The sequence below is a fragment of the Lepisma saccharinum genome, chromosome 9, assembly GCF_977018435.1.
Source record: "Lepisma saccharinum chromosome 9, izLepSacc3.1, whole genome shotgun sequence".
Taxonomy (NCBI): Eukaryota; Metazoa; Arthropoda; class Insecta; order Zygentoma; family Lepismatidae; genus Lepisma; species Lepisma saccharinum.
Genome location: NC_139237.1, coordinates 92,816,968 through 92,838,253, shown reverse-complemented (window position 1 = coordinate 92,838,253; position 21,286 = coordinate 92,816,968). Strand labels below are relative to the sequence as shown.

Here is a 21,286-nt window from a genome sequence, read left to right as displayed (position 1 = left end):
TACTATCCGTCGGTATAACTTTCTTTCTGCACTGATTATTCCAAATTTCCGACAGCTTTGGAGTTTTCTCTGCGTAAGTGGCTTTGGTTTTGGTTTTGAGTTGGCGTTTTAAGTCCACTTTATGCACAGTAAGGCTAATCGGGACTGGACCTACAGTTTAAAGTGGGATCCGAACCACTTGTGCCTCCACCGGGTATCGAACCCGGGACCCCTTGATTACAAGGCAATGACGCTACCACTGCGCCATGGGGGAGGCCTCTGCGTAAGTGGCAACATAAGCATTGTATTTGATTACACTTTGTCCTTTAACATGCAGGAATCGTATGTCAATTTCTTCATACTTAGCAGTTACACAAAAGCAGCAAGTAGTTTGATTCCGTGCATTGTGTGGTGGCTATAGTATTCAGTAAAATGACTCAGGGAACAGCAGCTGCAAAATAACATATCGAGTGTCCGAAAAGAATGCAGGAGGATGAAAGAAATGACTATGGAATGGACAGTTGTTTGCCGAGGAATAGGAACGCGACTGCCTATCAATAACTTGAATACCATATGTAGCGGCAGCAAATGCAGTAGAGCAAATTGTTGTCTAAAGAATGTCACAGACTGCAGTATTTCAGCGAAATCAGCGTCTACACGTTCTACACTGGAAACTCACACTCTTAAACCTTGCTACAGTGGCGTGCCCAAATGGGGTTGGCGTGGGTCAACCCCCCCCCCCCTTTTGGCGCCCAGTATTCCTTAAAAAAATTACGTCAAAGACAGGAAAAGATTGCAAAATGGGGAATGCGACTACTAAAAAAAGTACACCTAACTTCCACCCCCTTTCGGAAATAAAAACGATTTGATTTGGCTACTAAGCCAGAGATCCCGGGTTCGTATCTCGGCTTGGCCATGGGTGTTTTTGTGTGTGTCCCTTCATGAATTTTATCGCATCTTCTTCGCGATTAGCCAAAAATGGTGGAAAACCGAAGAAAAATAAACCAAATCAAACAATCAATCAATGATTTGATTTGTTTTTCTGTTACTTAGCGTCGCTTTTTTGTCACATTTGGTTAATCGCGAAGATGATACGAGGAAATTAATAAAGAAACACGGATGTTAGGTCGGGGTTCGAACCCGGAACCAATGGTGTCGTACGGCGCTGTGATATCCACTCTCCTACGGTTGGTTGATTTTGTGTTGTAAGTCCACATTATGCACAGAAAGGCTAATCGCGACTGGATCTACAGTTTAAAGTTGGATCGGAATCACTACGTGCATCCACCGGGTACTGATCCGGGACCACTTGCACTCCCCCACGGAGGTCGGCCGACAACAAAGACGAGAGGAAAGTTCTAACCATTCGGATACGTGGGTATCGGTAAAGCAAACTGCATTTTTCCGCAGTAGTGTTTTTCAATCGGATTTTTGAAACGCCATCTTTGCATATGATTCATGTTTTTTTGAATGATTTTGTATTGCTTGATTTCCCTCATTCCTCCATCTCACGATCTCGTTACCGAAGGATCCGGGCTCGAGCCCTGGCCTGTGCATGAGTATTTCTTTGTAACCACTCTTCACCCGTCACATTTAATCAACGTTCTTCGTCATGGTAGATGTTAGGTAAAGTGATGAAAGAGCAACGCTTTTTTTTTTTAATTAATAATTATTTCCTCCCAGTGCATCTGCAGGGCACTGTGAAATCAGGAGACCGGAGTTATCTGTTTATGAATGTCCCTCATGACTTCCATAAACCATTAGCTACTTATTTCGATTAAATCTATACAGCTAGAAAAGGTGAGAGGAGGTGGCAAAAAATCAATATATTAAGGGGGATAAACAGGTAACAAAACACACTTTTTTGTAGTTTCTTCAATAAAATTAATTTGACTTTCCGAGTTCTGGGATAAACTTTTCGTTCCAAATTATTTCATTATTCACTGCAGAGTACAACACACAAAAACAAGAATGCGCGCTCGTCACGGGTTCAAATCCACGCTTGGATTGTTCTTTGTGAGGTCCCTTCATCAATTTCATCATATCATCACTCATCCTCATTCTCGCGATAACCAAATGTGACAGGAAAGCGAAGTAAAATAAACTAAACCAACAACAACAATTTAAGAACGCGTGTTCTCTTGTCCAAATAAATACATTCGTATTTACGACTGTTTAGCTTACCCATTTGTTTTATTGGAGGCCAAGAGATTAGTATATTTAAATAAAACACTACTAAAACGAGCGCGTGAGCAAATATTTGTTATTTAATCATTATATATTCCATAATTTAAAAAAAAGAAAGAAAACATAACATTTTTGTCTGCACATAATACGTTCCCACTTCATAAATAATACAACTACACCCCATATATCCTCACCAAATAAAGTTAGGGGAAAAGTAACTGCATATTCTTATTTCTGAGAAAACGAACATGTAAAATGATATGCTACATGACCCCCTTCCCATTTGAAGATCTGAATATAATTCCAAGATGGCGGCTTTCAAGATGGTCGCCTGATACACACTAGCCCCTTCTGGTGTGCCCCCACCCCAATTATCCATATCCGAAATTGCATCGCATTCCGTCCAGTCGTTTCCAAATTACAAGGGTGGTGCCGGACTTTTGCCTCACCCTGTACATACACATTGTACAACGTGTAAGGAGTTGTGGTGTAAATATAGAGAGCATAAGTACTGCAGAATTTCTTTCCTCCTGAGTTCTTTAGAGTATTTACAAAGGGATCGAAGGAAAACCAATCCCTTATCTGTTTCTATAGGAGGTAGACTGGGGGACCTGAAAGCACGGGCTTCCAACCATTGCAGCGGGGGGCGAGGGGGCAGGGGAGGTAGAGGGAGAAATCTTCACTTTCCCTTCGGGTGGCTGTTTCTACCTAGAATAGGTGAGGCGGAGGAGAAGCCAGCTACAGTTGTTCCGGCTAGAGAATTGACTCGGAAATTCTATTTTTATCTTTTCTATCGAAAGCCAAAGAGGGTCACATGAACCGCTGAACCAATCGGCTTTGTCGAGTTGCCAAATTTTTCGTTTCGTCGTTTTCGAAACAGGTGGCATCCTCAACAAGGCCAAGCATAGCGGTGCCTAATGGTTGCCGCAGCGCAGCAAGCGAATGGGTCTCAGATTCCCTGCCTCTCCCTGAAATGCGAGCGAAAGGGGGGGCATGATGACAGGAAGATGTGTCGAGGACGACTTGACAAAAATCAGGCGTGTAGCAACACCGCTTTTCTCCCCCTTGAACTGCAGGTGGAAAATCTGGGTTTCCTCAGTCCATTCTTTAGCCGGGCGGACTTTAGCGTGCCTGCCTTGGACGATGGACGAGATGCGCGCAAAAAAAGTGTTGCGTAAGAACTGTGGCTTCAACAAGACAATAAATACTATGATTTGAAAATAATTAGAGATGTGAGAGTGATTGATTGATTTAGTTTATTCTCAAGCAAACACGCTTTTAGGCGGGTTGTGTAATACGAAATTTCCTCATTTCTGCTGAGCATACATAAAGATACGAATTGAATAGGATGAATCAGCTGTCTGAGGAAATTAATGCACAATCGGTGCAGAAGCGGGATTCCGGTTAAAAATTTCCATACCTCACACATCCTATACTGTGCACAATATAATGGCCTAATAACAGCAATATAATATGTATAAAAATACCAGTCGTGTCTTTATGTCCACATGCCTGCCACCAGAAAACATACGCCTAAGATAAGAATCTTGTTTACAACTAGCGACTCTGAAGGACACTTGCAGTTGCTTGCATAAATCGACACGCTCCGATTCGAAAGGTTTCGGGTTCAAATGTCGCTATCGCGGTAGCCTTGACTTTCTTCCCGCGATGAGCTCACAGATTTCTGCGTTGAGTTTCCATAACCACGACAGGAAATGTTGACCCGCCTAGCGGCAGCTTGAAATGAGGAAATAACGGCTGCAATACGAGAACGGGCTGTTAATATGGAAAGTCGTATAATGTGGTTTCGATCGAAGCAGTGGTTCACAACTGGGAATCGCGAATTCATTCTAGATCAGAGGTTTCCAACTGGCGGCCCGCGGGCCGCAAGCGGCCTCCGTTGCCTTTTTCTGCGGCCCGCGAAGCCAGTTTGCAAAATACATTAATTTTATTTATTTTTATTAAAATACATTCTTTTTTTACTGAAGGAAAGGATGATCTGTGAAGAAAGACAATATCACAGGTAGAATTGATTTTGCAGTCAATAATGATAATCACAAGAATCTAAAGTAACGTAAGTTTCTCTTCACACTATGCATTCCACCCCTTCGCTATGCGGAATAAACTCGCCCGCTTCCGGGAAGGCTTCACTTTTTGTGTTCAGACAAAGTACGAAGAGATTTCCAGTGTCCCAACTCGGATTGTACTGTGACTGGTTGTTAAAGTTTGTGCAAATATCGAAATGAGCAATATCTCCAAAAAACGTAAGACTGAAAATTAAAATAGCTTCTCTCCAACTTGAATTGCGTGATTTGCAAGGCGATGTGTTCCTTCAAACTAGGCAAGAAAAGGGGCCCGAGTTTTTCAAATACCTTTCAAAAGAACGCTTTCCAAACCTTCGTAGTTTTGAGCAAAGAATGACATCGATGTTCGGCAGAACATACACGTGTGAAAGTGTTTTTTCTTCAATGAAGTTCATCAAGAACCGCTACAGAAGCAGACTGGCAAATTCTTCACTGCTTCACTTTCTGAGACTTTCAAATACACCTTTAATAAAAGAAGCAGATCGGGCTCAATTTTCACATTGAACACTTACTATCAAGGATTCTTATTTCTATGGTGTGTCTTTAATTTCTTTCAATTCATCAATAAGTATTGAGTTTTTGTGAAATAAATTGTAATTATACAATTTTCATTTGTAATTCCATTGTTTTATTGCCTCATTTTATAGAAATTTAGGTCATGCGAAAGTACTACATTTTCAGATCAGTACTTACAATTTTTGTAATTGTTAATCCCCCCCCCCAAAAAAAAATGCGGCCCGGCTATCAACTAATGGATATAATTTTGGCCCTCGGACCTTTTGAAGTTGGAAACCACTGTTCTAGATGATTGCGGAACCCGTGTGTGGTTGCTTTCGCTGTTGCCTGGAATGTCATAGAAAATAGGTTTACGATGCAAATAAACCGTTACAGATATCGAGACGAGGCAATCCACGCGACGACATGCATATGTTCTACAACGCATTCTATTTTGGTTTTGCGAAAGGAGGAGAGACATTTTCGAAAATACCTAAGCCAAGCGTCAAGTCAACCTTGCAGCAGGTTTTAGCATATGTAGATCCAAACGTGCGCGCAGAATATAGTTCCACTGAGACTGGTTCTATTCCGACACAACTGCATACTTGCAAGAAAACAGTTATTTAATTTGTAATATACAGACAAAATTATACATCCATTAGCAGGTATGGACTTAATTGGTTGCAATCACCGTGCAGACGAACTTAGAACCGCAGATTCGCCAACTCGAATGTGTATTGCGTTGAAGAGACACTGAAACTTTAGAGCGAGTCGAGCGAGACTGAATGCGTTGCAGAGCGCGTGGAATCGGTGATACCAGTGTTGCACATCCCACTATTTTAACCCTATATTTATTGTAGAGCGGCGAGAATGGCTGAAACTCCTGTTCAGCGCACGGTTTTACCCGAATGTTATTTTGGGCTTCATGCGAAGGGAAATGCTCTTCAAAGTCAAGCAAGTTGTTTTAAATGCATAATCCTCCTTGCGGCAACAAGATCAAAGTAAAACAGGGCGTGAGGTGATTTGCCATCAATGTGCGCACGAATTGTATCACGGGTGTTGACTGATTTGCGGTTTGAGTTTAGCAAGAGGAAACGATTGCTTGTTGTTTGACGACAAAATAATCTCCGCGGTATTAAACGATATCACCGTGAGAAGAAACATGTTTATTATTTGGACGAGACGTCCTTCAACTCGGTGGGGGAACGGGGAATAAAACATGGAAGGATACCACCGTGCAAAACCACCGCCAGGGCTGAAGAAACCAACGATAAAAGGAGAGGGGAAGGGGGAGCCTTATTGTTTCACCCACTGGCGGCAATGAAAGCTTTGTTGAAGGCGCATATTTACTGTTCCGTGCAAAGAAAGGAAAGGGTGATTATCAGCAAGAAATGGACAGACCAAGATTTGAATCCTGATTTAGTGAAGTGATTCATAAATTGAAATCAGAGTAATAGCGCCAGACAATACACCTGATTGTATATATCACCAATAACAAATCATGCTTTTTTGGTGGTATAACTTGAAGTGCGTGTGTCTTACAGTAACGGATGTATTGCAAACGAAGCAACCAAGTTTTTCATACATGTATTTCTTTCTAAACCAAAAACAATAATTTGTAATTAAATTCAAGAGGGGCCTATTGTTGTTTACTTTTATCTCCTTTTATTTTTCGTTTTGCGTGCTCGAAATATACACACATGCTCTCATGTTTAGATGTTATTTCGCTCTTATATTATATTAAGTAATGACACATTTATTAAATAATATATGCGCAGAAAGTACTTTTAAAATTTTATGTTTCAGGAGACAAAGAGAAGCAAAAATACATTCCACCTGACATGCATGCCGGTTTTGATGTGTTGTGCGGTTGGCAATACTGTGGATTTTCTCAGTGTCTGCGATGTAAGCAGCTCGGCGGTTGAGGCAAGACTGGCAGGGAAGATTCTGAGCTCAGTTCTCGCGCGGATTGATACATAAAACCTGCTGCAAACTTAGCCTGATGCGCGGCTTAATGTCCAACGTCACTCTAATGATATAAATAACAAAAAATTCGACGAGTTTTAGTAAATTTTTTAAAATTTGCATTCTTTTTTGCGTCGCTGTAATCAGTATAATAGCGTACAAAAGTGATTCTATGGGATATAAAATTGTACAGTCAGCGGCAATAAAAGTGGGACACCTCAATCCTCGATTACCTGCAAGGCGTTGTGTGTGTTGCCTAACTCTACGCCGAGAAGTGGACTTTGATAGCAAATTCTCAACGACAACTTCTATCACCGCCACAGATTTGGGCAACATAGGAACGAGTATTTCAGAATCTGTCTGTCTCATTTGCATTGCCGGTGACCGTACACGTACCGTATACTGTAACTCTATTATTATTATTATTCAGCTTCGATTAGAACACTGTGTTCGCAGACTCGGTGGGCAAGCGTAATACGTGGTTGACTCTCGAAGTTTCCGGGTTCGATTCCCGACCTGGGTACGTTTGTTCTTTGCGAGTGTCCCTTTACTGACTTCACCGAAACATCACTCATCGTCGCGATGAGCCAAAGTGGCAGACAAGCGACGCTGCACAACAAAAATACAGTGTATCAAGCGTTCACAATTTACATCTTGTTCTTGACAACAGTAACTACTCTCTGACGATGGTAACACTAATTTCATAATTTCCGATGCTGTGCGGTTATAGTTTGTGTCGTATTTACTGTAATTTTTAATATACAGTACACGTTTAATATATTGAGAATTTTTTGGAAATTTTGTTTATACGGTCCCATGAAAATGGGATAGTCAAGTGTTCAGTATGTCAAGATATATGTTATCTGGAATAAGAACTCTCAATCGATCGTCTCAAATCGCAAGTTTGTTTCGTTTTAAAAGTATTCACTCGTATCTCCAATGTTCAACATGCAATGGGGGAGAATGTCGCCTACGTACATTCCAACCGATAACAACTCACAGCTGCCTGCTTCGTAACCTGAGCTCCAAGCAATTCAAGTGGGCGTATCTGCCTCCCGTACCACCACATACTGCGTCTGTTCGTTCTCTCCGCTATCTGTCCTGCCCACAGCCACCGAGGAGAAAACACTTGCCACGAACACTCTCCATTCCTCACCACTCGTAGGTCTTCAAGGCCAATCTGCTTCACTAATCGAAAAATCACTCGCTCCTCTCCTGCACACGCAATGCTATGCTTTCTGTTTGTCCCATTCTTCGCGCATTCGCACAGCTCCACACTAACCACTACATCGCATAGACCACATGCTCTCTGCGCTAGTGCCATGCGTTCCAACACTATCCTATGCGAATTCTACAGCATGCAGTTGTAACATCTGGACGCACAAATGACATTGGCTGTGTACACACGAAACACCGCGGGAGGCAAGAACGTATTCTACAGCAAGTCTACCAAAGCTAGTCGACAGCTCTGTCTACAATAATTATGTTTACAACTTCTCTAAGACCCTCCCTCGAGTGATTAATAAGCTCTTATTTCTTTAGTTTTTAGTATTACAATTAGAAGTGTTCTTTTCCCAACTTCTCTAAGTTTGCTACTCGTTTAACTTTTACTAGTAATTTAACGCTGACTGAGAATATGGCACAAATATTATTCACAAAACAGATAGACCAAAACATAGACATTCTACAAGACACATAAATAACACTTGGGTCATTCCATGTCAAATCATCCAGAATTTTGTGAAAATGTCACCCATCATCTCCGATTTTGATGAAATTCATTATACTTATAGAACTTTTCATGCTGATTACAAAAATGACAACTTTTTTTAGATTGGTCAAGGGGTTCAGAAATTACGCGTTTTTAAAAATCTCCCTGTACGCCACATGCGGCTCCACTTTGAATGACACGCATTAGGCTATAAATTATAGTATATTCTCTCAGGTTTGCCGTAGAAACTTCAAGTTTGATTTCTTTTGCTCAGGATAGTGTAAGCTTTCATTTAAATAAGGTTTCTGATCAGTGTATCAATAATCATGTATTTTATGTATAGTTTCATGTATTTTTTTAGAAAAATAAATGACTAACTTCAAGAGCGAATTTCGTGCAATGCCCCCCCTTCAATTTCACCCAAATTGTATATACAGGTAGCTGAGAGTGGGTACTAATGCTTGATGGAAAAAGTGGGATGGGCGGTTCAGAGACAGGGTGATAAAAAAATCATTTGCATTAAAAGTTAATCTTATTAAAAATACTTATGTATTTAGCACAAAGTCTGAAGTACAATATGTTTTGAGGTATAATATTCAAAATTTCTGTTCACTATGTGTGAAGGTAAGCATAGGCGTAACCTGGTGGGGGCAAAGGGAATCATTTTCCCTATCCAAAATTTATGGATTAATTAAAACCTACAAGTTAAATATAATTTGTGAACCTCCTGGCACTTGAGGAACAAACAAAAAAAGAGTAATTACTGAGATTTTTCAAATGTATTTAACAAATAATCTTTGACACTATTTTTATGGGACTGAAAACTTTGATTCTCTCAACCAAAGATAGTTCCCAAGTTCCCAAGTTACGACCATGAAGATAGTACCGAAAAATACTTACTCGACTGTATTCTATGCATTGCCAAAATTTCACGCACTATAAACTGTGCCGTTCACATTTTCTGTTCCCAACTGTAGAAAAAATATATCTGTACCTTCTCTGGATGCTACGTAAAAGGATTTTCTTGTAATTGCTGGCCTGTCAAGGAAGCTATGGTTTGTTGCATGCTAACTTCATCCACGCTTTACTTCAATTCATATCCACTTGTATGTGAAAACTTCAGTGTTTTAGGTGGACTGTCGAGCTAGGAAACAGTCATCGTTGAAGGAGTGGATCTTTGAAGGTTGTTGAACTTGGAATGGAGGAGAAAGAAATAGGTGCAAGTGGAATCAATGACACCATATTCAAAATACCGTGGTCAGCATTCAAATGATTTCTTAATTAAAATCGTTCAAGCAAAGTTGATTCTGTGTTTCACCATTTATTTGCAGTAGTAATGTAGGTATATGAAGACATACGGATTATGTACTAGAAACACAATTTGTAATTTTTACACAAATCAATGATCATTAACTGTAAGTTTCTTTCACAGTAACTGTAAAAAAAATTGTTTTTAAATCACCAAGAAGTTTGGAATGTACATTTAATGAATTCAAAATGAGAAACTCTCTACCAGATGTGGAAACCACAGGAATATATAATATAAGTTGTTCATGTTCAAAAGATTATGTGGGACAAACATCAAGGAAAATGGCAATAAGATGGCACGAACATGATTTGGACATTATAAATCTAAACCCAAGAACAGGTTTGTCAACTCATATCATCGAAGAGAAGCATTTGATTAAAAAGAGAAGGGTTTTAAAAAGATTAACGGGAAACACAGAGTTGAATGTCTGGGAAGCTTCGTCCATTGCAGAAGAACACTGGAATAAATTAAATAATGAAAATGGTAACATAGATCCAGTATGGAGTTTTCTTTTTCACAAATGGAGTAAGCCACCATCTTTAAAATTTAATGTAACAGAAAACATCAAGAGACTTTGTGAAAACAATGATGAATTTGAATTGCCTGATGATATTTTGGATTCATAATTTAAATAAAAATAAAACAGACTGTTTTTTTTTCACAGTTAAGTTGCTATATTACAACAATGTAACATTGACAACATCCATTACATAACAGATTCTTTTTGTTTAAAAATTACTAACCATTGTTATAACTGTATCTTTAGTCAAAATGAAAATAAATGTCTGATGAAAGGAGCGTGTGTTCTCCTGAAACGTCACAAAGAAAAACTGTTTTCTTATGCTTGTAATAACCGTAAACTACAGGAAAATAACTCAGTTACTTTCAAAGTACCAGTAACTGTAACAGAGTTACATTTTAAATGAGTAACTGAAACTCGGTTACTTGTAAAAAGTAACTGACCGAACACTGTAAATAACCTGTAGCCTAAGCTTAAAACAGTGCATACTTAATCTTCCTGGTGCTGTTGTATAGTCCTTTGCAATCGCTGACACATTGTACTGCGGGTTGTTATCATTTCACTTTACGTGATTAATAAGAAATTTATGAATCTCATACTATTTCTATGGAATTGGTACTTCATTGCTCAACTTGTTACTTGATACTGTTGATGTCTATACAAGTCTTTTAAGTGTTCCAACCACCCCATCACAAGGAGATTTTCTCTGGTATGTGGCAAGAAAAGCTCCATTTGGAAAAACTTCAATCAGCACAAATGTGTATTATTAATTCTTACTTCATATTACATATCTCCGTGAAGAGTATAAAAAAAATTCCATATTGAGATAAAATGCACCAAAAGAAGAATGTTCTCGAAGAAAATTTGCTAAGCTTGGGAATGCTAATGACTATGATTATAATTTTTTAAAAAAATTGAAGACAGTTGAAACTAACTTAGATAGAGTGGAACTTCGATTTTACGTTTTTCAGGGGACCAAGCTGAAAGAACTTAGAATGCGAGAAAATGTAAAACCGAGGAAAATTTGCTATGTTGGGACCACCAATATTGAATGTAAAATCGAGGAACTTGAAATCGGGGTTCCACTGCAATTATTATTTGTAGGTTTTAATTAATCTATAAATTTTGGATAGGGAAAATGATTCCCTTTGCCCCCACCAGGTTACGCCTATGCTTACCTTCACACATAGTGAACAGAAATTTTGAATATTATACCTCAAAACATATTGTACTTCAGACTTTGTGCTAAATACATAAGTATTTTTAATAAGATTAACTTTTAATGCAAATGATTTTTTTATCACCCTGTCTCTGAACCGCCCATCCCACTTTTTCCATCAAGCATTAGTACCCACTCTCAGCTACCTGTATATACAATTTGGGTGAAATTGAAGGGGGGGCATTGCACGAAATTCGCTCTTGAAGTTAGTCATTTATTTTTCTAAAAAAATACATGAAACTATACATAAAATACATGATTATTGATACACTGATCAGAAACCTTATTTAAATGAAAGCTTACACTATCCTGAGCAAAAGAAATCAAACTTGAAGTTTCTACGGCAAACCTGAGAGAATATACTATAATTTATAGCCTAATGCGTGTCATTCAAAGTGGAGCCGCATGTGGCGTACAGGGAGATTTTTAAAAACGCGTAATTTCTGAACCCCTTGACCAATCTAAAAAAAGTTGTCATTTTTGTAATCAGCATCAAAAGTTCTATAAGTATACCGAATTTCATCAAAATCGGAGATGGTGGGTGACATGGCCTGGATGATTTGACGTGGAATGACCCACTTTTTAAATGCACACTGGAAAAACACATGCCATCCAAATACACAACGTGAACAGAAAACAACATAACCACCTTTGTCATGTCACTCGCTAACAAGGGGAAGAAGAGTTTGTTGCAGTCATCAACGTTGGCATATTGGTGCATAGGTAAAATTGTCGATATTTCCACAAATAATCTAAGATTTAATGTAAAATTCCGAATGTCGTTGTCACTTTTATGTACATCGAAGATTAATTCATATGCAATTGTTTTCCATGCCTGAATACGCACTTTCTTTCTCGACGGCAAAACTACCGTATTCATCTGGTAATATGCATTAATTACAGAGGGCAATGATCCATTCAGGTTCTTCACTTTAATGGACCTGTAAATAATCGGTTAAAGTACGGACCTAGTTAATGGGGGTCCAGGGGTTCGGATATCTCGTTACTAAAAAAAAAGTAAGTTACTTGTTTACTGTTTTTCAATAATGTAAAAACTACTTTTTTCGGCCGAAAAAATGAAGATAAGGATTCGATTGGGATGAACAACTTTTGTATTTGACGTGAAATTATTGTTCCCATTCCTATACCATCTATTTACCTACATATGCAATAATAACAACGAAACCTTTTCTTCTTAATAAGATATCATTAATAACAGACCAATTATATTATTATTATTAGAATGATTAAATCAAGAAGACTTAGGTGGGCAGGCCATGTGGGACGAATGGGAAAGGAAGAAAACAGTTTACAGGATTCTTGGGGAAACCTGATGGTAAGAGACCTATAGGAAGGCCAAGACGAAGATGGAGAGATAACGTTGAGATGGACCTAAAGGAAATCGGTAGGGAGGGAAAAGAGTGGATAGATCTGACTCAGCATAGGGACAGATGGAAGGCTTGTGTTGCTGCAGCCATAAACCTTCGGGTTTAAGAAGGCTAGACTTACGTAGTTTGTTAGTTATTATTGAGACAGCGCAAGACGCTTTTGTTGCTCAAAATAACTCCTTTGCAGTGGCGACGCTGGAAAAAAGTTAGAAAGGAGCTTGGGGAGGGGGTAGTGCCCCGTGCCCCAAGAACATATGGTAATATTTAGAAACAAGTCTCATTGTATTTACTCACTCTTCCGGCGTGTACTGCGATCCACCAAGGAACCCATATCTGTCGGGCACGGTGGAAATGACGGAGCCATTGTGAAGAACGCTGCTGGTGTCCGATTCGTCGTCCAACTCCACGTCCTCATCTCGACACGAAGCCATGGCCTCGGAGACACATCACTTCCTGCAAGGGAAAGTTACACTGATAATTGCACAACAATAAGTACTCCTCAAATGACATTTGCACTTATAGATATATCGTTTGCACTTGGTGCCTGCATTTAAGCGTCGTTACCTTGGAGTTATGGAGGGGCATGTTGTACGACATAAAACATTTTTCTAAATTATTGCGAATGTTTCTACCTGAGCCCTAACCCCTCTCCCCCCCAGCTAACGACGGAAAAGCATATCTGAACAGTTGTCCCTCGTGACTTCCTGTTTTCTTGATTAATTTTGCAGAATATTGCGACTTTCATTAAAAATAAAACTGCACATTTATTTCATTAAAGACAAAAAAACAACTATATAGATATTTTCAAGAACTACAGATTTTGCTTAGAATGCTCTGCAGATGCTACTCACTAGACATATACCAGTTGTTGGATTCTTGTGACTTCGAAGAACGGTTCATTCAGTGTCATTGTAAACATGATAAGTATGCGATTTTTGTCGCACCCAACAAAAGTGTCATATTCAAAACACATCGGACTCGTAAGGTAAGAGTGCGATGAATGCGATTTTTGTCGGATGTCGCAGTGACAAAAATGTGGAACGCCCGTGAAATATCGCATGCATTAACGGAGTCTAAAATTTGTCCGACGAAATGTCGCACCACATCAAAATAATCTGGTGCATAAGGCCCCGTTTATACATGCGATTTTTGTCTGAGTACGAAGATATCCAAAAATAAAAATATCCATATTTGTCATATGTCATAGTGCGACACTTTGTCACGATTCGACATTAGTCGGACGGTGATATCCGACAAAAATCGCACGCATAAACGCAGCCTAACTGTTTGTCCGACAAAATATCACACCACAACATCCTACAAAAAAATTCGGTTGCATAAATATCTTAATTTGTTTCGGCATTCTATCAGAGAATGTCCGACAAAATGTACTAGACCTAAAACAGTAAAAGTTGACGCTTCGGAGCAAGATTTCCCCTTTCCGTGCAGTGTTTCACAACCACCTCTTTACAAGCAATCGCCTGGCAGATTCATTGCATCGCACCAATAGTTCCACAAACAAACATGTCAACACAAAATTCCCTGACATTTCTCGCTTTTCCAGGCTTCTCTCCACCCTTTAGATCGGCCAGCATTACAACTTTATTCCTTACAAAGGGTGCATACCAAAATAACAAATCAAAAATTCTTGACTTTTTCATGACCTTCTTTTACGTTTTTCTTAACCTTTATTTATACGATCCCTACTTTGGTAAAGTTCGAAATTAGCAATTAAGAAAATAAATATTTATTTAATGAAAAAAAAACCTACCAAAAGGCCAGTTAAGATGAAAACTGAAGCTGTATATAACAAGACAATTAGACTTCCTTTATCTATACTCCTCACAAAAAGTTTGCAATATTGTTATATTTGACAATAGGTGATACAAACGGCCTTGGAATTCAACAACACGTGGTATCTGTCTGGTGGACATTCTCGTCTTTTCACTGACATATGCCACCGTGCCTATCACCTATTGCCAAGCAATAATATTCCAAACTTTTTGTGAGGAGTGTATTAATGAATTTGGCAGACTAGCGAGGCTCTGGCGTCTGGACCCGCAGCCAGTGTAATCCTATGTGGGACTTGTGTTGTCGTCCCTGTATATTTCCATCTTAATACCATTTTTATTTATTTATTATTTTTTTTTTGCGATTAGCCAAAGGGGCAAAAACACGAAGTAAAATAAACTAAACCAATCAATCAGTCATTGTGATAGCAAAAGTTCTTGACCACAAGTTTAATTTATTGACTTGTTACTGACTTCGTGACCTATTTGTTGATATCATTTTCTTGACTTCCATAAAATTTAATATAACGAAGCTGGTTCTTTATAATTGAAATCAAAGCACTTGACACTGAAAGGTCTCAAATAAGCTCAGGCTCTACAGTCGACAGACGTGTACACTGGTGGTCTCTACCAGCGAAAGTTCCGAGTTCTGGCCCTTGGGTCATTTTATGTTCCTCTTGATCAGTTTCATAATTATCCAAGCTCATAGACGCGATTAGCCAAAACCGGCCAGAAACATTCGACAAGAAAGAGAATGACACTGGATTATATTAGAAAAGAGGTGTATAGGTCCCTTCAGAAGAGGAATAATTTGTATCGTGACTAGCAGCTTTCATTTAGTGCTGATAAGAACTGAGCCTTGATGAGCGCCAAAACGAGGTCGCGATCTTCTCAAGAAGACTTTCTGCTCGCTAGAAAGCCACTGGAAGGGATATATTTACACACGCCGTGGCCCAATCGAGAAACGCCCGCAGTGGGCATGATTCAGGAATGTGAAATGGTCACTTTATAACAGAAATTATAAATGCGAGCGTGTGCATTAGCTTCATGTGTCGTGAACGTGTGTAATTAAACATTATGCACATTAAAGGCGTCGCCATTGGTATTTATTCCAGCAATTATTACGTAAAGGTCTTTGCTGTTCCTGTCACGATACACCTAAGGGTGGGGGGAGGCTCCGCAAATTCTCAAAGAAAGCTGTAATCAAACGTAACGATTGTTTATGGCTAAGGTAATGGAGAATGGGTGTACTTGCTGTTGGGAGGAAATGAGTGTTATTGCAATACTATCAAAATCACATAATATCTATCCTTAGCTACTAGAAGCATTGCCGTATACAAAAGGGAGGCTGATGGGACTACAGCCCCTCCGAAATCAACATTCTCAAATAAAAGCAGTGAAGAAGTTGGGAAAAATCCAGACAGGTAAATGCAATGCTCCCTCTTAAAATGGCCTCCAGCTCCAATTACCATTTTCGAGAATGGAAAGTTGTATACGAAATATCTTATTGTGCATGCAGACAGGGGTGCCCATCCCCCCCAAGGCCAATGGTGCAATCCCCCCTAAATTATATTATTTGCGCACTCAAACCATATAGTAATACCCACAAAGTAAAGCTCAGGGCGACGGTTCCTCTTTCCCCCCAGTTTTATTGAAGTAAATATAATTAATTTAGTAACCCATAACAACAATAATTACGTGGATTTTATCTCCAGTGCAAATTTAACTTGTTCAAGTAAGATATTCCTGTGTCAAGAAGTTAGAAATGCGGATTCGATAAAGCCTACGCGTATTTTTTTCCAGATGATGCACCTGCTTTAAATTAAGCAGTATAGCAACACTAAGAATTAAGTGATGTTATTAATGAATATCGAGAATATCGCTTATGCCTTGCAATGCACCTATAGTATAAAACTTCACATTCGCATCAATAAAGCGCCAAACAAACACACATTCTTGGAACACATGAATGCGAGCGAAGCGACCAAGAAAATTTTTACATCAATCTCTTTGAAGGCTATCAAGAAAATCAATTGAATGGGGTGTCAATACTTTCTTAGGATCCCGAGATACCAGGTATCCAAAAAAGTTCGTGCCGCTGAAACGAAAAGTGAGTCAAACGGCATGTGTCTGCAATCCTGTCTGGATGACATCAGAAGTTTACATTCCCGGCAACCGTCAGTCAGTGCAGAGTTTGGAGGCGTGTCGGTAGCATAGACAGCAGGTCTGTAGGAACTACAATCCTGAAGAGAACATGTCAGTGTCAAAGGACGTTTTACGGCCGTGTTTACTGTAGGAGTTCAAATTTGGCAGCAATGCTGCAGCCGCTGCTCGAAAGATATGCTCCGCGTTTGGAGAGGCATCAGTGAGTGAGCGCACAGCACAAAAGTGGTTCAGTCGATTTGCATCGGGCGATGAGAGCCTCCAGGACAAGCCTCGAGCTGGACGCCCCCGCCACTATCGACGAAGCCCTGCTAAAGGAGACCATCGAGCGTGATCCACAGCAAACGTGCAAAGAACTTGCACAAAGGTTTGGAGTGTCGGAGGAAACCATTCGATTGCATCTGCATAACCTTGGGAAGACTTGGAAGCTCAGTAAGTGGGTTCCTCACGTTTTGTCCGAGGAAAAGAAACAAAAGTGGCTCACCATTGCTGTCACGCCACAAGAAAGATCCATTAAGGGACCAGATATTGACATGTGACGATAAATGGTTGTTATACAGTAACCGCAAAAGAAAACATCATTGGTCGTCCACTGGTTCTGTTCCATTGACCCCCAAAGAAAACATTCATCAACAGAAGGTACTGGCGTTGGCGTTGTGCACTTTGGATTGCTAGAGCATGGCAAAACCATCACATCCGAGGTGTACTCGTCCCAGTTGCAAAGGGTTGCAGCTGCACTGCGTGCGAAGCAGCCAGCACTAGTCAACAGGAAAGGAGTGATCCTTCTTCAAGACAACGCTAGACCTCATACGGCGAAAGCGACCAAGGAGGTAATCAACACACTTGGTTGGGAAATTTTACCTCATCCTCCTTACTCCCCGGACATTCCCCACCCTAGTTTCATTTGTTTTTGGCCATGGATAATCATTTGCGTGAGCAACAGTTCCTAAACAGAGATGATGTCACGCACGTCATAGGACAATTTTTTTGCTTCTTGGGACCAGAACTTTTACAAACGCGGGATTTATAAGCTTGTATCTCGTTGGGAACACGTAACTGAAGCTGAAGGAGCTTATTTTGTTGAATAAAACACATTTGCCAGAAATTACAGTCTTTATTTCTCACTGCAAAGTACGGCATGAACTTTTTTGGATACCTGGTAATTAGTCATTTCCAGTTTCTCTTTTGGCACATTCGGGGTCGAAACTATGTCCGAACTCTCTCTCCACTAGAAATTCCTTGACAACCTAAGATTTAACACTTTATCAAAAGCTTCCTATCTCCCCCTTTAAATTTAATACTCAATCGTACCACCATAATTTCCAAGCCAATTTTAGACTTACTGTTGATATTGCCTCTTCCAAAAAATTAATTCTCAGTCTCCACACAAGAATTTCCGCAACAGTAATACACAAGAATTGGATACCACCTCAATTTAATGCTCAATCCCCTCTAACTAAAATACCCACCAGAACCCACGTGTAAAATAAGGCCTAATAATTCGGAGGTGGATATTTCTCCCATTCCCCTTCCTTCGATAATACCCTTTAACACCTTCTTTTCTTCATCTAATGGATTAAATATGGTGCATTAAAGGTGTAAAATATTTACATATATTTTGGAAAAATATATAAATGTTGAATTTTATATTACTTGAAGGGGAAAAATCCCCCTAAAAAATCTCGATGGCGCAGGCTGCGCCATAATCCCCCCCTCCCTGTGGGCACACTTGCATAAAGCGGCTACGTATAATTTGCAACACTGAAAATCTTCTAATTTGTAACTTCCACACGTTTCGAAGCTTCTTATACTACTGCATTTGCTGCTGTACTGCTACTAATGTTCGAAGTAACTATTATGTAATCTTGGTTATAACAAGTACTATATTATATATAAAAACACTAAGTTGCTGACCAAGCCAGTTTATTAAGAGAAAAACACTCAACAGGTAACGTTTCGACCCTGTATCAGGGTCTTCCTCAGACGAAGAACTAAACTAAAAAATCTATCTGTTGAGTGTTTTTGTCTTAATAAACTGCCTTGGTCAGCAACTTAGTGTTTTTAAATATGGAAACAAGGCTTAATTATATTATATATATATTATATAAACTTAAGGGATGCTAAAATAACTAAACTAAAACTGCAACTGCTACTACTAGTAATAATAATAATAATAACAATTTAAAATACCTATAATGCAATAATTTTAAAAAAGAACCTCCCCTTGACAAATTTCTGCTTATGGCATTGGTCTGCATCACAATATTTTTGAGGGGAGGGGGTGTCCTCGACATCTTCGATTCGACCCCCTCTAGGAAAATTTCTGGCGATGCCCATGATCGTAAGTTAGCATGTTTTAATGACTCCATGCGAGTCAACTACACAAACAAACAGTATTTGCGTTTTCCTGAAAATGCTACTTATTTACGTTAATGGACACGATGAAATTGAAGGAGAAACAACAAGGAAGACCCACGCTGAGACTGGAAGCGAACTAGAATCCTCGGTACCATGATCTTGGGTCTCATGAGTCTATATCACACTTTTCAAAGATGAGGAGCCAGTTTCACTCAAAGCCGCTGTTATTTTCGTTCAACCAGTTTTGGCAAGTACCGTTCAACTGTTGCGAAATATGTTTCGTAAACGAAATCTTGAGATTTTTCTGCATGCTTCGAATGTTGCCACATGAAGGGAAATTTCACTTTTGCAGGGAAATTCGGACAGAATTTTTAGTCAAAAGGGAATTTTGATGAAAAATACCACAATTTCAGGGAAATTTTAAGACAACTGACTCTACACTATTACAGTTTATGTTAATTTCCAATTTCATATCCACATTTTAATTTTTTCAATTTTTTTTCTGTTCCTTCTCATTCTGATCCTTTGAATAGGCTATAAGCCTGTATCTACTTCTGTTAAGTTTATTGTACGTACGTCGCTTTTATGCATCTTTGGATAATAGTAACGATGAGGATTAACGATTTAATGGTTGCTGACCAGGATTCAAATCTGGGACATCTGGCAAAAAAGCGATGAAGCTGACATGTGAAAAATTTGTTTAATATATTTTATTTATTCGAAATTGACCAACGTAAATATTACTACTACTGCTACCAGCACTAATAATAATAATTGCAACTGCTGCTGCTACATGTTTTCTTTATTATTGTTATTATTATTTGATATTTTTAGGTGAAGGGGAAAATTAGTCCGAAAAGAGAAATTTTGACTCTTAGAAAGGGAAATTGTGCCCTCATATTGTGGCAGCACTGCATGCTTCTTGTTGCTTACAATTAAAAACGTAGCCAGTGAAAAATGACCTTGTATATTATAAAAATAAATACATTTTCCATTCCACCAAATACTGTTGTTTAGTTTTCATCATTGCTTCTTCCTATGCGTATTCATGTCCTTAAATTGCATATGCTTAGCTCACGATAAGGGCTAAGTGGTAAATTTGATTTGATTTTTTTCTAGTGTCTCTTTTCTGACACTTCGGCTAATCGCGACGATGAGAATGAGTGATTATATGATGAATATGATCAAATTGACGAAATTGATTGTGCTAACCATTTTGCCACGGAGGCCGGTGGTTATGTGGTAAAGCAGCCCATGGCCGAACTTCGCCCGCTAAATAAAGGGATTAGTATTATTGCACTGTGGTATGAAAACCACGGCTGAAATCATCATCGTCTGAGAAAGCCAATCCAACAGTGTGAACACAGTCCTTCACAAAAAGCGAACGTATGAACAATTGAACATACGGTCGTTGCATGTGACATTGGCTTGCGGACAAGGCCACTACAGCCAGTGTTGCCACAATCTGTAAGCACAATTTCCCTTTAGAAGGGGTGAAATTTCCCTTTTTCGCTAATTTTTTCCCTTCATCTAGAGAATTATTATTATTTTTATTATTATTATTAATAATAATAATTAAATATTATCGTTGACCCATGTTCGTATGTATGTAAAAATGTTAATCATTTTAACTTTTAAATACTACGATGCCAGGGGTACCGGGTTCGAATCCTGGCCTGGGCATGGCTGTTTGTGAGTGTCCATTCATAAATTTCATCATATCATTACTCATCCCCATCTTTGCAATTAGCCAAAAGTGGCAGAAAAGCGAAGTAAAATAAACCAAATTAATAAACATTAAAATCAATAACTTTTAAATGTTTTTTTTGTGGAAGATTTAGATTTTATTTCTAAACAAAGCTATTTTTTTTTGTTTTGAGATGAAAGCTAAAACTATGTTATAGTTGGCAACTGAAGACTTTCATCAGTAAAAAGCAAAACACTCAAACAGAGATTGGATTTAGGGAGTCCAATGCCCCTTGTCTTCATCACACCATCAGAAGAAAATTAAGAATATTCTACACAAAATGCTGTTCTAGTAAGGCGCACATATGAAGAGTTTGTGTGGAAAATCACATTTTTGCCTCCCCATAAAAATGTTAAGTTCGGCGCATGGAT

General features: G+C 39.0%; 1 protein-coding gene across 1 annotated transcript in view; it reads right to left on the bottom strand.

Annotated features, from left to right (window-relative positions):
• Positions 1-21,286, bottom strand: part of wkd (TBC1 domain family member whacked) — a 50,517-nt gene that overhangs the window by 20,820 nt on the left and 8,411 nt on the right. The window contains exon 2 of the mRNA XM_083128632.1: positions 13,152-13,310. Coding sequence (XP_082984758.1) covers positions 13,152-13,288 — 137 coding nt within the window. The 5' untranslated portion in view covers positions 13,289-13,310. The remainder of the gene's footprint in view (positions 1-13,151; positions 13,311-21,286) is intronic.